The 15,012-nt window shown below is 37.0% G+C and overlaps 1 protein-coding gene across 1 annotated transcript in view; it reads right to left on the bottom strand.

The window, feature by feature from the left end:
- The window catches only part of COL25A1 (collagen type XXV alpha 1 chain), a 512,490-nt gene that overhangs the window by 246,436 nt on the left and 251,042 nt on the right, over positions 1-15,012 (bottom strand). Inside the window, exon 3 of the mRNA XM_024993507.2 lies at positions 938-982. Within this exon, the coding sequence (XP_024849275.1) occupies positions 938-982 (45 nt within the window). The remainder of the gene's footprint in view (positions 1-937; positions 983-15,012) is intronic.

Genomic DNA, 15,012 nt, shown 5'->3' with positions numbered 1-15,012 from the left:
GTAGAAAATATTGAAAAATAATATTTCTTACTAAAATCAGACCTTTAATTACCTTCCTCTTATCTTTCAAGAAAGAACTGATACCCTGTTAAGACTTCACATTTACATTTACATTTTTGGAGTCTTAGACTTTATCAAAGTATTAGTAATACTGTAACTGAACACACTCATTTGAATATCTTGGTTTCAAAAAAATAGTTTTTATTTGACTTTGCATATAGGGATTTGGCCTGAAACCAAAAAAAAAAGAAAAAAGAAAAACACTGAAATGGGTATCAGGACAATTGGTTGTGCTTCAAGTTCTGCTCATAAAAAAAACTGCACGAGCTTTGCTAACCACCTGATCACTCTGGGCCACCATTTCCTCAACTAGAAAATGAAAACTCTGGACTGATTACTAAGGCTCCTGTCATCACTAAAATGCTATGGCTATACAAGAAGAATAAAAATTCTCAAGTTTTGAAAAGAATGAGAGTAGAAGCATGGCAAAATTTTACCAGGGGATAAAATAATAATAATCTATCCAAGACATATGCCCTGGTGTCCCAAGGCGGATGTTTCTGCAGAGAACCTACCCTGACTGACCACCTATATGTAGATGGAAAGCAGGTGATGCTGTCACACTGTGTGTGGCTAAGAAATTCTCCACTGTACACTGAAAGGGCAGATTTAACCTAAACAAGCCAAAATAGGGGGCCAGGGGTTATTAAACTGTAATTAATAACATTTTGCAAACTTCTCTTTCCTACAGCTTGATGGAAATAAGATAAAAAAAATTCTAGATGTAGCAGAGAAGATTTAAACATCACACACACACACACACACACATGCATAGACACAATACCCAAAAAAGCAATGCAATCACTAATTAGGAGGAACAGATGTGGGACCCTAACCAGGATATGAATGACACAGGACAGCTGAAAGAGAGACTTACCAGATTCTCCTCTTCGGCCCCTCTTACCTCGTTTCCCTGGAGGACCTGAAAGACAAAGAACAATTTTTGGAATTTTTTTATTCCAAAATGGCTAGTAAATGATTTCTATATATTTTAGCACTGTTTTGACTAACATGAAAAGGACCAGTGATTTGTAAAGGCTAACTTTGTCTCTGGTATCCCAGCGTAACTATTTAGCTGCATTTAATTATAAAAGCTGTCCTAGATCTCTAACCAATGATGTGTTACTAGAAACACTAAAGATTCAGAATTTTTGTTCATCTTGCCTAGATATCATCAGTAAGAAAGGGTTTATAAGAAAATTGGTGTTGAGATTTCATGTCTCTTAGGAAAATTTCTTTTCTGAAGATTTCAGTATATTAATAATTGAAAGCACTAAGTAAAAATGATTACAGCTTCTCTTCAGTCACATTCATCAAACTTCTTTTGAAAATATTTAGTTGGCAGTTAGTTAAATGTATATACTAGTAATGTAAATAATTTTACAAATATTTCTATTTTATTAAACATTATTATTATTTTATTTATTATTAAATGTGAATTTTTTTATATTGGAATTTCTCTAATAACACACTGACTTAAAATCAGAACGCTTTTAATTGGAAAGCATTTAGGGAGTAACTATTGGTCTCATTTTTCTAAAGGGCTAGCTCATTATTGTCATTCAATAAGTGTTTAGTCTTTATGACGATCTCATTTTTAAAGTGGAGAAAAAAACTCTTTTTCTTCAGTGAGTTGCCTATGAAGACCACCAAGCTAGTATGTGTCAGACTTGTACATGTTTCTAGATATTCATGGATTTCAAGCCATTACTCTCAATTATATAATTTCTGCCCTCATTTCCTTGGTTAGGAACAGCTCTCACTGAATTATGATCCAGGCAGATAGAAGAGAATAATCAGTTCACAATGAGAATTGAGATCTTACTATATTTGCTGAGAGAAAGAAGCCAAGGAAAATACAGAACTGCCTGGTTTTGAAGAACAGGTTGCAAAGGCAGATGGATGACTTCTGAACTCTAAGTTCAAGGCACAGAAGCACAGGCCTTGCACCCACGTGGCTCTTAACTGTAATCTTGAGCCACTGACTTCCACATGGAGACGCCATCACAGGAAATGAAGACAGCAGTGGCCAGATCAGCTTCCCAGCAAGCCCTGAGACAGAGTAAGTCTGGCCATCTGTGTTTTCTAAGAGGTTTAAAAACCAATCAAACAATAAGATCAAATGAAAACATTAGGAGAAGCAGTTTTGAGGCAGAGTTCAAATTTGAACTGGCATTTGAAATTTCAGACTTCTTTCTGTATTCTGGAATAAAGAGAGATTTTCATCAGACTCAAGGTATCTTTGGCCAGATGGGGAGCATAAGGAGAAACATAAAAATAGGTAAATAAACCCAGGGAATTCTAATAGGTATGAAAAATATGCATTTATATACACATTCAAAAACATACATATTCATATATATATTGACAAATTCTGATATATAATATACAATGTCCTTTGGATTAGGAATCCAAAGGAATTTTGTATATTACAAAATAAAACAAGAAATGTTTAGCAACTACTAGGTACTTATGTTGTCTGTGATCTGCATAGTTAGGACTATAGGTCCTCATGTATTAGATGTATATCTGCTCTGAAGAAGCAAAGAAGTTGAAAAGATTAAAATAACATGCATGAAAAATCCATTAGTAGTATGTTGTAAAGATGGCACATGAGTTTATGCTCTGATTTGTTCCTTCTACTCTAAACACAGTCAATTATAAAAAGCAAAAAACATTTAGAAGTATTTGTATTTGAAAAAGACGGGCATGTCTGCAGGCCAGAAATAGACGAGAAATGCAAAGTGGAGAGCAGAGATAAAGCACGAACCTGCCTGGCCCTAGTTCTGGGGGTAGAAATGGTGCCCATGGGTTCTATCCCTGAAGAATAAATGCTCAAAACTTCTCTCATCAGAGCCAGACTCACTTTTTGAAGCTGGGGGCTTATAAATGCTGAAGAGAAGATGAAAAAAACCTAGATCTCTGGAATATAATCCCTCAACTGGAAAATGAAGTAAGCCTCTGTTGGTTTGATACCTAATTCTGTGATATTTCCAACATAAATCTGGGACAGGAGTCCTGAAATGCCATTTTAAAACAGATCTGCTCTAGAAAGCTGGGAGGTCAGGTAAAGACAAGCATAAAATGATTAGGTAAGAAGGGGTGAATACAGAGAAAAGAAAGGCAGACACACATCCAGAGAACACTGTACACCCACAGATACACTCAAAACCTCCAACTTACAAACAGTTAGAAATCAAAGTTCCAAAACACATGAAGAAATCTAATGCTAAGAAAGGTAGCACTCAATAATCAGATCACGGATTTGTTTCAGGTAAAATTAATTAATTTTAAGAAAGCATCAGACAAAGATTAGTATGTTAATTGTGCTTTAAGAGATAAATTAAATAACATCCATTCAAGACCAAGGGATTTTAAATATAAACAAGGAAAAAAGGAACAAGTGGATTTGAAAGAAAATCCTTTAGAAACCTTGAAAATGGTCACTGAAATCTAAATAAAAAAGATAAATCTATAAATGCTAACCTGGATATGGTTGAAAAAGGAATAGATTTGGAAGATGTAGAATGCAGCTCAGAGAGACAGATCCAGTATTTATCGATGTATCTAATTATCCACTGTGGTCTGAATGTAAATGTATCGTGCAAATTCACAGGTTGAGATTCTAACCCCCGAAGATGGTGATATTAGGAGTGAGGTCTTTTGGAGGTGTTTAAATCATGAAGCTGGAGCCCTCATGAATGGAACTTATAAAAAGACCCCATAAAGATCCCTAGTCCCTTCCATTATGTGAGGACACAGTGAAAAGTCGCCGGCTATGAATCAGGAAAAGGGCCCTCATCTGAAGGTGACCGTGCTGGCACCTTGATCTTAGACATCCCAGCCTCCAAAACATGAGAAATAAATTTCTGTTGTTTATAAGCTACCCATCTGTGGTATTTTATTATAGTAGCCCAAACAGAATAAGACTCTGTCATCTATCTAGCTATCAAGCTATCTACTTACCTATCTATCCATCCATTCATCCATCCATCTATTGTTGTTGCTGTTGTTTAGTCACTAAGTCTTGTCTGACTCTTTCATGACCCCATGGACTGTAGCCTGCCAGGCTCCTCTGTCCATGGGATTTCCCAGGCAAGAATACTGGAGTGGGTTGCCATTTCCTTCTCCAGGGGAATCTTCCTGATCCAGGGATCAAACCTGTGTCTCCCACATTGGCAGGCAGGTCCTTTACCATTTAGTCACCAGGGAAGTCTCATTTATCCATGCTAAGAGGAAAAATTTTACTTATAAGAGAACTCAAAAGAAGTGATAGGGAAGCCTTTGTTTAAGAGATAATATTTGAGACTATGCCAGAATTGAAAACGAGAGATCTAAGATAGAACTTATACTCAAGTGGCAAGTAAAAATAAATCACACAAACACAAAGAAGGAGAAACTTAGAAATATTCTAGGATAAAGAAAAAAATGTTAAGAACTACCAGAGAGAAGATTACCGTGGGAGACACTTAAATTGATTGCTGTCTTATCCATAACAAAGGTGCCAGAAGGGTCCAGACCTGATTTTTATGAAAAGTTTTTGGAGCCTATAATTATATCTGTTTATTGGAATTACTTTATCACTTTCTTCTTAAATATTTCTTTTAAATATTAATAGAATTTATCGAGTAAAAACAATAATTATATAAATGTCTAGTAATAATTTGAAACGAACTTTAAAAAATATTTTTTAAATATCAGATTATAAAAGAATTATCAAAGAAGCAATATATTTGAAGAAATCAAGCAACAAAGTTAAGGGGACTCCTTGGCAGTCCAGTCGTTAGGACTCAGTGTTTCCATAGTCGTGGCCCTGGGTTCTATCCTGGTTGGAGAACTAAGATACCACAATCCATGTCAGGAAAAAAAAGAACATGTTTGCCTTAAATATTTAATTTGAAGACTTACAGAAATGAACCAAATATTGTGGGAAAGTTGCTTATTATTTTGAGAGTTGAGAAAAAAATAAAGTCTAAGGAAACTGAGGAGATATTTGGTAAGACAGATACCTATTGATTATGACAAGGTTTTCCAAAGAGTTTCATAATATTTGAGAGAAAAAATGAAGCTAAACTAAATTATGGGAAATGAGAATCTAAGCCCTGTTGGATTTACAAAGAAAATACTAGATTTGAGAAGAGCATGTTATAATCGCTGTAAGAAACAGAAGACTGGAATGAGCACTAGACTGATCTTGTGAACTAATAAATTATACAAAACACACGTGACACATAAAGATCTTGCATACAAAGAAAATAAACAGAAGCTTTTAAGAAGTCTACCGTGCAGATCATTTGATATTACTTTTGAATTTAAAGCAAAATTAATTTAAAATGATATGCATGGAATGAATTTGACAATGGACAGCTGGCAGATCACCAGAATGAAAAAATTAGAAAAGACAAATGATAGATGCTTACCAGACCAGACCGATGTTAACAATAGTTAACATTAGTTGAAAAAGATAATGACCATTCCTATTCCAAACTGAGTGATGAAGCGTCATCCAGGCATGAGCCGTAAGAACAAATATAGAAGCTGGAACCTGATTCTTATTCACTGAATTTGGCCAGATCCTTGCAGCACAAATTCTGAGTGAATTTTCTCAGCAGAAAAACATGACTCTACAAAAGAAACTGGTTCAAGAACATGAATGAGAAGAGGAAAAGCAGAAGCTATCAGCAACAGAGGAAGTAAAAACCTACAGACAATTCATGAAATAAAGAATAAATTACAGAAAACAGAGGGAGGTGATAAAACCAGACTGCTCTTCATAATAAGAAAATTCATGGCAACTGATACTGTTCACGCTTCAGAAAGAGTTTTTGCTTGAAAGATGGTACAAAGGCTGTCATTCTGAGACAGAAATTAATAAAAATGAGCCATAACGGCAATGTTGTACAGACCAGTGTTGACAACTTCAACTGCAGACAGATCAAGGTCATCAAATCACATCACAGCAAGGTGTCTTAAGCCAACCCAGTTCTTTTGGCTCACAACTAATATTGTTGGAGCCCTCTACTCCTTAGTAATGATGTATCTACCTGTGATTAGGCTATTCTCTAAGGTTAGAGATGTATCTAGAAATAAACATATGCCTGTATATGGGTCTTCCAATGGTCTTGAGGGTGGGTAGTTATTACAGGTGTCTAGAATACCCTTTTCTGGTTTATCAGATAAATTAACAAATCCTGTCAATTCTCTTATGACTTGGGTTGTTTTCTTTTCTCTACTTCTAGTTCAGTTCAGTTCAGTTCAGTCGCTCAGTCGTGTCCGACTCTTTGCGTCCCCATGAACCACAGCACGCCCAGGCCTCCCTGTCCATCACCAACTCCCAGAGTTCACTCAGACTCACGTCCATCGAGTCAGTGATGCCATCCAGCCATCTCATTCTCTGTCGTCCCCTTCTCCTCCTGCCCCCAATCCCTCCCAGCATCAGAGTCTTTTCCAATGAGTCGACTCTTCGCATGAGGTGGCCAAAGCGTTGGAGTTTCAGCTCTAGCATCAGTCCTTCCAAAGAATACCCAGGACTGATCTCATTTAGAATGGACTGGTTGGATCTCCTTGCACTCCTAGTAGCTGAACTGAAACAGACAGGTACTTTGAGGAGAGATTTTTTTAACTGGAATTCTCTTTGTATTAAAAAATATTTTTACTGCTAATAAACATTTGCAATTAAATACACAGGAAGCATTCAAGAAAAGTTTCAGGATTCATAATTGGCTGGGTATTTTGTCTTAACCTGTGGCTTTCTATTTCAACACACATTTCTGCTGTGTGTGCTTTTCAGGGAGAAGAAAAGGTGGGTAGAAACAAAGGGAAGAAATCGACTAAAATGGATTAAAGACTTAAACATAAAAGCTGAAACTGTAAAACTCCTAGTAGAAAATACAGTGGGAAAGTTTCTTGACATTGGCCTTGCACTGATTTTTTGGATATGACTCCAAAAGTACCAGCAACAAAAGCAAAAAACAAAAACAAATAAAACCAGGATTACCAAACTAAAAAATCTCAACTACAGAATGGAAGAAAATATTCTCAAGTCATGGATATGATAAGGGGTTAATATCCAAAATATGTAATGAACTCCTACAAGTCAATAGCAAAAAGCCAAATTATCCAATTTAAAAAAATGGGCAAAGGACCTGAATAGACATTTTTGCAAAGAAGACATACAAATGGCCAACATAGATTTGAAAGGATGCTCAACATCACTAATTATCAGATAAATGCAAATTGAAACCACAAGGAAATATTACCTCACACCTGTTAAGATGGCTATTAGTCAAGGGGAAAAAAAAGTGTTGGAGAGAGTATAGAGAAGAGAATCCTGTTACACTACTGGTGGGAATGTAAAGTGATGCAGCCGCTATAGAAAACAGCATGGAGATTTCTCAAAAAATTAAAACTAGAACTACCATGTGATCCAGAAGTCCCATTTGTGGGTATTTATCCAAAGAAATTGAAATCAGAATCTCAAAGAGATACCTGTACTCCCACACCCACTGCAACATTTTCCACAACAGCTGAGATATGGAAACAAATGTCTATTGACAGATGAATGATGGATAAAGAAAATGCGTGGTATATATCATATATACATATGTACATATATGCAATGGAAAATTAAAGAAGGAAATTCTGGCATTTGCAGCAACATGGATAGATCTGAAGTATACTATGCTAAATGAAATAAGCCAGAAACAGAAAAACAAACACTGTACAATCTCATTTATGTGTAGAATCAAAAACAGTCAAATTCACAGAAGCAGAGAGTAGTGGTTGCTGCCAGGGGATAGAGAAAAGGAGAGATTATGGTTAAGGAGTACACAGTTTTAATTATGCCAGATAAATAAATTCTGGAGCTCTACCATACAACATAGTGCCTATAGCTAATAATTCATTGCTAAAATTTGCTAAGAGGGTACAGCTCATGTTACGTTCTTACCACAGAACAATAATAAGAACGGTGAAGGGGAGATGATGGATTGCCTCTGCCTTTATGATGGTCATGGTTTCACAGATGCATACTTATTCCAAGCTCATCAGCTTCTTCACATTATATGTACAGCTTTTTACGTGTCACTCATTGACTTCAACAAAAGTTCTCTCTTTAAAAAAAGAAACGAGGCAAAGGCTCATGCTTTTAGTGACTGTGCTTAGGTCTGTTGTCATCAAAACCTGAAGATGGGGAGAATAGCAGTCATCTCGTTATAAAAATGACCTAATGGTCACTAATGGCCCGAGTCATTGCCCGAGTCATCAGGGAATTAATTCTTGACTGAATTTCCATGAAGGTGGGTAATACATGCACAAAATAATGGCTCAATAAATACTAGCTCCCTCTTTTGCTTTATTTATATTCTCTTTGTATATTTAGTCATAAAGCGATCATAATATATTTGAGTATTTGATAAAAAACACCGATTATATGTGTGAATGAAACTGTGACAGGTTAACATTACCTTCCACATATGGTAGGTATATTGTCAAAGTGGCAATTTAGTATAATAAAAAGAATATGACACAGAGAGTTAAAAGACAAAGGTTTTCAGTAACGTGTAAATTGAGCTAACTTCCAATTAACCTCTTTGATTTTGGTGTGCCAAAAAAATCTGGTAAATGGCCTTAACTTCACTACGTTTATATGATTATCTTGAGGGTGAAAACTAAACGGCTTTCTATATTATGTTAACTGTCTCCTTTATTTTTCATTATTGTAGTAAAACTTATAAGCTATTTCTATGCTAATATTACTGTCACACTGTCTATAAAAATAGCGAGACTTCTAAACAATTCTACCTATGTAATAAAAAGATAAAACTTCTTAGAAGAATTTCATCTCCAGAAACATGGAGACTCTTTAAGGACATCAAAGAAAGTACCATAAAGTACTTCATGGCTGTTCCTTGATATCCACAGGGGAATCAGTTCCAGGACCCCCTTCAGATACTAAAATCTTCCAATGCTCAATTTCCTATAAGAAACAGTGTAGCATTTGCATCTAACCCGTGCATATTCTCCTGCATAATGTAAATCACCTCTAGATCACTTTCAGTACATAATAAATGCAATTAAATGCTATATAAATAGTCACTGGTGTGCAAGAACTTCAAGTTCTGCTTTGGGGAACTTTCTAGAAAATTTTTTTCTCATTTTTTCCATCCACAGTTGGTTGAATCCACAGAACCCACAGATACAAAGGCCAACTGTACCCTTATCCTATTTCTGAAGACAGAAAAATAGAAATGTAAGGCAAAGGAAACAGCAAGCACCAGGGCTTGTGGGTAAGCAGGGAACGATTGAGTAAGAAGTAATTAGCAGATGGATAAGCCCTGCTGCTGCTGCTGCTAAGTCGCTTCAGTCGTGTCCGACTCTGTGCGACCACACAGACAGCAGCCCACCAGGCTTCCCCATCTCTGGGATTCTCCAGGCAAGACACTGGAGTGGGTTACCATTTCCTTCTCCAATGCATGAAAGTGAAAAGTGAAAGTGACGTCACTCAGTTGTGTCCGGCTCCTAGCGACCCCATGGACTGCAGCCTACCAGGCTCCTCTATCCATGGGATTTTCCAGGCAAGAGTACTGGAGTGCGGTGCCATTGCTTTCTCCGAAGCCCTAGGGGCAGATAGATGCTGGGGTAAGGAGGCCTAGAGAAGAAATGAGTGCAAAGCTAGGATGCCCCTCCGTCTCAATCAGTCCCAGGAGCTGGCCTCCAACAGCTGCAAATGCCCCCAGGGAGGGAGGACCCTGTCCAGACACAGAAGAGACGGCGGATCATCCTTTCTGGATGGCCCATCCTCCCCCATCATCCAGCTACTTTCAGAAGTCTAAACCAGGTTTACCTTCAGATCTTCCGGATTAGCCTCACAAGGAGGCACAGTTGAATTTCAGGACTTCCCCAAAGTCCTCTCACCTGCTCACTTGTCTAATGCCTGAGATTCTTTCAACATAGACCAAAGCTCTGCATTCCACAATTAGAAGTAAAGGCTTAAACAGCAAATGCCTAGTAGAAGTCGAATATTAGCTAAAATTTGTTTTCTCCATACTCGTAGAATGTCTGTCCTAAAACAACCCCAGGAGGTGATTCAGCCTAAAAGTTTTCACCCTGTGCTTCATACTGACTACCAGAGTAGCTCCAATTTGCATACTGAACTGCAACCATTTGCAAAGTTTGTTGGCTAAATGGGTTTATAAATCAGAATCCTGCAAACAAAAATGAAGGCCAGGAGCGGTAGGTGAAAACAAGCTGCAGAAGGTCCCTCACAGCTCCCTAATGGCAGACTTAGCACTCTTTGATTCACCTCGTTGTCTCTCCATTTTGAACTCGCACTGCATTTGAGTTCCAGAGAGACTGGACACAGCCAGGGCAAATGTCCCAAACTGCTTCATTTGACCAATGAAAGTGTTAGTCGCTTAGTCTTGTCGGACTCTTTGCGACCCCATGGACTGTAGCCCACCAGGCTCCTCTGTCCATGGAATTCTCTAGGCAACAATACCAGAGTGGATCACCATGCCCTTCTCCAGAGGATATGTCTGACCCAGATCAAACCTAGTTCTTCTGTATTGCAGGCTGATTCTTAACCATTTGAGCTACCAGGGAAGACACCCATTTGATCAAGAGCCTACTTCATATTCTTATAACAGGGCTACTTAGGCAGATGTGTTCTTACTTGTTACTGCCTCACGAGACTATGAGCTCTTGAGGGTTGGGATTCCCTTACATCCTTATATCTACAGCAACTGGCACAACACTTATTCCTTGACAAACCTTTACAGAAATTCAGCCCAAGGGCTACTTGATGCATGCCAATGCTATTTCACACCACGTTAATTTTTCAAAGAAATAATTTTTCTTATTCAGGAGATTTACTTCCCAAAGTATTTTTTTTTCCAACTACAATTTTATTTTATTTTTAAACTTTACAAAATTGTATTAGTTTTGCCAAATATCAAAATGAATCGGCCACAGGTTTACTTCCCAAAGTATTTTAAATCAGCCTGTACTTCACTGTACATAACACAGGCTTGTTCATTTTAAACATATTTTATGTGTGTTTTTATTACAAATTTCCTCAAGTTTCTTATCTCTGTGGAATGTCGGCTTATAAAAGAAAGTTAATCATAATAAATAAGTAATAATTTAAGTTTACAATAACCAAGCTCCATAACTCTCACTACAGAGAATTTTCCAGATATACAGTATTTATTTTAAAAGCAATGAATTTAACTGAAAAGTTGTAAAAGTATTTCCTCTGTTTTTAAGAGACATACTATCAAATGTTTCAGGGATTCTATTCTTACAAGTTATCAGAGTAATAAAAAAATGAATAGTTTCTTAGCAAAAATAGTTCATTAATATTTTAGTTATAAACAGTAAGCAAGAAGTTGCAAAATTTTAATTTCATACCCTTACCAGGCCAAATCACAATCTTAATAGACTGTGGTGGTGGTTTAGTCACTAAGTCATAGCCAACTCTTTGAGATCCCCATGGACTGTAGCCCACCAGACTCCTCTGTCCATGGGATTTCCCAGGCAAGAATACTGGAGTGGGTGGCCATTTCCTTCTCCAGGATATCTTCCTGACTCAGGGATAGAACCGGAGTCTCCTACTTGGCAGGCAGACTTTTTTTTATCACTGAGCCACCTGGGAAGCCCTTTAATGGACTAGGAATATCTAAAATGTACTAGCACCCTAAGATTAATAATTAAGGTTGTTTTGCCAAAATCTATAGTGGATTTAAACAAATCAAATAAAAACACCAAATCTTTAAAGTAATTTTGTGAATATTCCTTTCATAAACATGCTTATTATAAAGCTTTCATACCACGAACTTTTTGACAATTCCAAGTAAAACTTATGAAACAGAAAATATACGCCAAAAATGTCTCCAATTAATGAGGATAAAAGTGTAGGACACATGGAAGGTACAACAAGAGGAAAATGGCCAGTAAGTGTGAGTACATTAATAGTGTACACATTAGGCCACCCAAAGACAACTGGGTGAATACGTATGTGCGCCCCGGTTTAAATGTAAAATGCGGCAGGTGCATGCCTTGTTTTATTGTGCTTCGTTTTGTTCTTCACAAATACTATGTTTTTTGTTTTGTTTTTACAGATTAAAGGTTTTTGGCAACCCTGTGTCCAGGAAGTCTATCAGTGTTATTTCTTTTCAAAAACATTTGCTCACTTCCTGTCTCTGGATCACATTTTGGCAATTCTTGTAACAGTCATACTTTTTCATCATCATTATTATGTTTGCTATGGTGCTCTGTAGTCAGTGATTTTTGATGTTACTACTGTGACTCATTTTTTGAAGGCTCAGATAATGGTTATCAGTTTTTAGCAATAAAATATTTTAAAATTAAAGTATATACTTTTTTAAAGCATAATGCTATTGCACACTTAATAGACTAGAGTATGGTATAAACACTACTCTTATATGCACTGGGAAGCCAACAAATTTATGTGACTGGCTTTGTGCGATATTCGCTTTATTCTGGTGGTCTGGAACTGAAGCTATAATATCTCTGTGATACGCCTGTACTTCTTTGGGGTAGTAGCCAAAATTGTGAATAGCCACTAGTTTAGAAGAAAATCGGAGAAGGCAATGGCACCCCACTCCAGTACTCTTGCCTGGAAAATCCCATGGACGGAGGAGCCTGGTAGGCTGCAGTCCATGGGGTTGCGAAGAGTCGGACACGACTGAGCGACGTCACTTTCACTTTTCACTTTCATGCATTGGAGAAGGAAATGGGAACCCACTCCAGTGTTCTTGCCTGGAGAATCCCAGGGACAGGGGAGCCTGGTGGGCTGCCGTCTATGGCGTCGCACAGAGTCAGACACGACTGAAGCGACTTAGCAGCAGTAGCAGTAGAAGAAAATGGGCTAGTTATTACAGAATATACTGCTCACTAGAGGAGCCCTTAAGCAGTAAGCTATACCTTTCTGGCAGAGTACGTTTTTACTTTCTCATGAAATACACTGAGAGCAGGACTTTTGTCTTATCTAGTTCTATATTTTTCCAATTTTAAATAAAGGAAAATTTTAACAATTGTAATTAAATAAATTTAATTACAAATAAAATAAACTTAAATTAACTTAATTATTTACTTTAAACAAATCAATACAACATACATCAGAATTGTGGTGAATCTAATTCTTGACATTACTTGATCATTAGGATTGTTTTTAAAGTGGCTGAGTTGCTACTCCTTGTGGAGATAGGCCAATGGCCTTCTGAAACTTCTTGTTCCCAGTTATCTCACTGTAAGTTCAGTTCTTGCTTAGACTAGGCTTAAATGAAGCATTTCATGTTTACCCAAGAATTAACTGATATTTATACATTTTATAAGGAGAAATGAGCATATTTATGAGATAAATGGAAACTCTCACAAGAACATACTAGAAAAGTACTGCACATAAAGGGATTTCTAAATTTAGCGCAATGAAATGTTTTCTGAGCTTTGTGCAGATGCTTTGCTTCCAGAAGCGGAATTCTCGCAAATGAGGAGCTATCCCTATTGCTGTTTTCAATATTTAAATAATAAATATAGTAGAATATTGAATAGAAACTGTTCAAGACTACAAATAACCGGTGTTGCAGTTCATTGACTTTAATGAGGCCTGATGTGGCACAGTTGTTATTTCTATCATTCTCCCACACATAAAGTGTTTCATTATTATGGTACTAGAATGTTTTACCCCGTGATCCTACAGGGGATTTGTCATGACAGCTTTTTAAAAAATCTCTACTTGCAGGGGAGAGGGGCTGCAAGATGTCAGAGAATAGGGGTTGGGAAATGGGAAAGATGTGTTTCTTTGTGAGATTATATGCTACATAATGAATGATTGTTACCTATACAATGTCACATATTAACACGAAAAAAAGTTCATTTCCCAAGCTTGCAAAAAAATTTAAATAAGGTCTCTAGATTCCATGTTTTGATGGAATATGGGGTGGTAAACAGATCTTTTAAAGATTAAGAGACCAAGGGTTGAATGTAGTTTGTCATACTCTCAATGAATTAAATAATACTAATTCTTAGCTTATCGAAGATTGAAACAATCTTCCTTATGGGAAATGGAAAAAAGAAAGTGGGCTAATGGAAACCGGGACTTGTTTTCACTGATGACTTTGCAATGTCATAAGCTTTCGCCAAATAGCGATGGATGATGAATATAGTAGCAGCACATACACCAATATACACATGTAAATGGCCCACAAGCCTTTAAGCTGATGCTAAATTAATTATTCATGCCTTTGCCAAAATTAGTCATAATAGGAAAAGTAATCATAACAGCACTGGCTTAACTCGGATAATTAGTGATAGAGAATGAGTAAACAAAAGTCAAGATGAAGCCACCAAGGCAGGAATAGGAGCACACCAGGGAAAAAGGGCAACGTGGAGGTCTGGACCTGATGAAACAAGCATCAAGCCCCAGTGCAGTAAAGCAATGAGAACAGGAAAGACAGAATAGGAGGCTGGCCCTGGAAGCCAGCAAACATGATGACCACATGGTGCCATAGGAAAAGAAATCCACAAAATACCTGAACATGATACAAAGGGGAATGATGGTGGTTAATATTTATGAGTGTTCATCACCCTTCTGGCACTGACTGACCAAGCATTGTTCCATTTATTTATACTAATTGTATGATCACAATGCAAGTTTGGAAAGTGAGGATACAGAGAGACTAAGTGAACTGCTCAACATCACATGTCTAATAAGTGGTGGGTTAGGAATTTATACCCAGAGAGTCTGATTCCCAAATTGTGAATTCTAAAACTAAAAGATGGACTCGTTTACCAAGCACAATATGGATCACTATTTTCTGATACAAACACAGAGACCTGCCATTAAGGAAATAGGAGCTTTAAATAAACTCAGAAAGAACAGGTTCAAGAGTATTTCTGCAAGTCTGTGTTTACAATTTCAGTTTATAGGCT

The sequence above is a fragment of the Bos taurus genome, chromosome 6, assembly GCF_002263795.3.
Source record: "Bos taurus isolate L1 Dominette 01449 registration number 42190680 breed Hereford chromosome 6, ARS-UCD2.0, whole genome shotgun sequence".
NCBI lineage: Eukaryota > Metazoa > Chordata > Mammalia > Artiodactyla > Bovidae > Bos > Bos taurus.
This window is presented reverse-complemented; position numbering and strand designations above follow the sequence as displayed.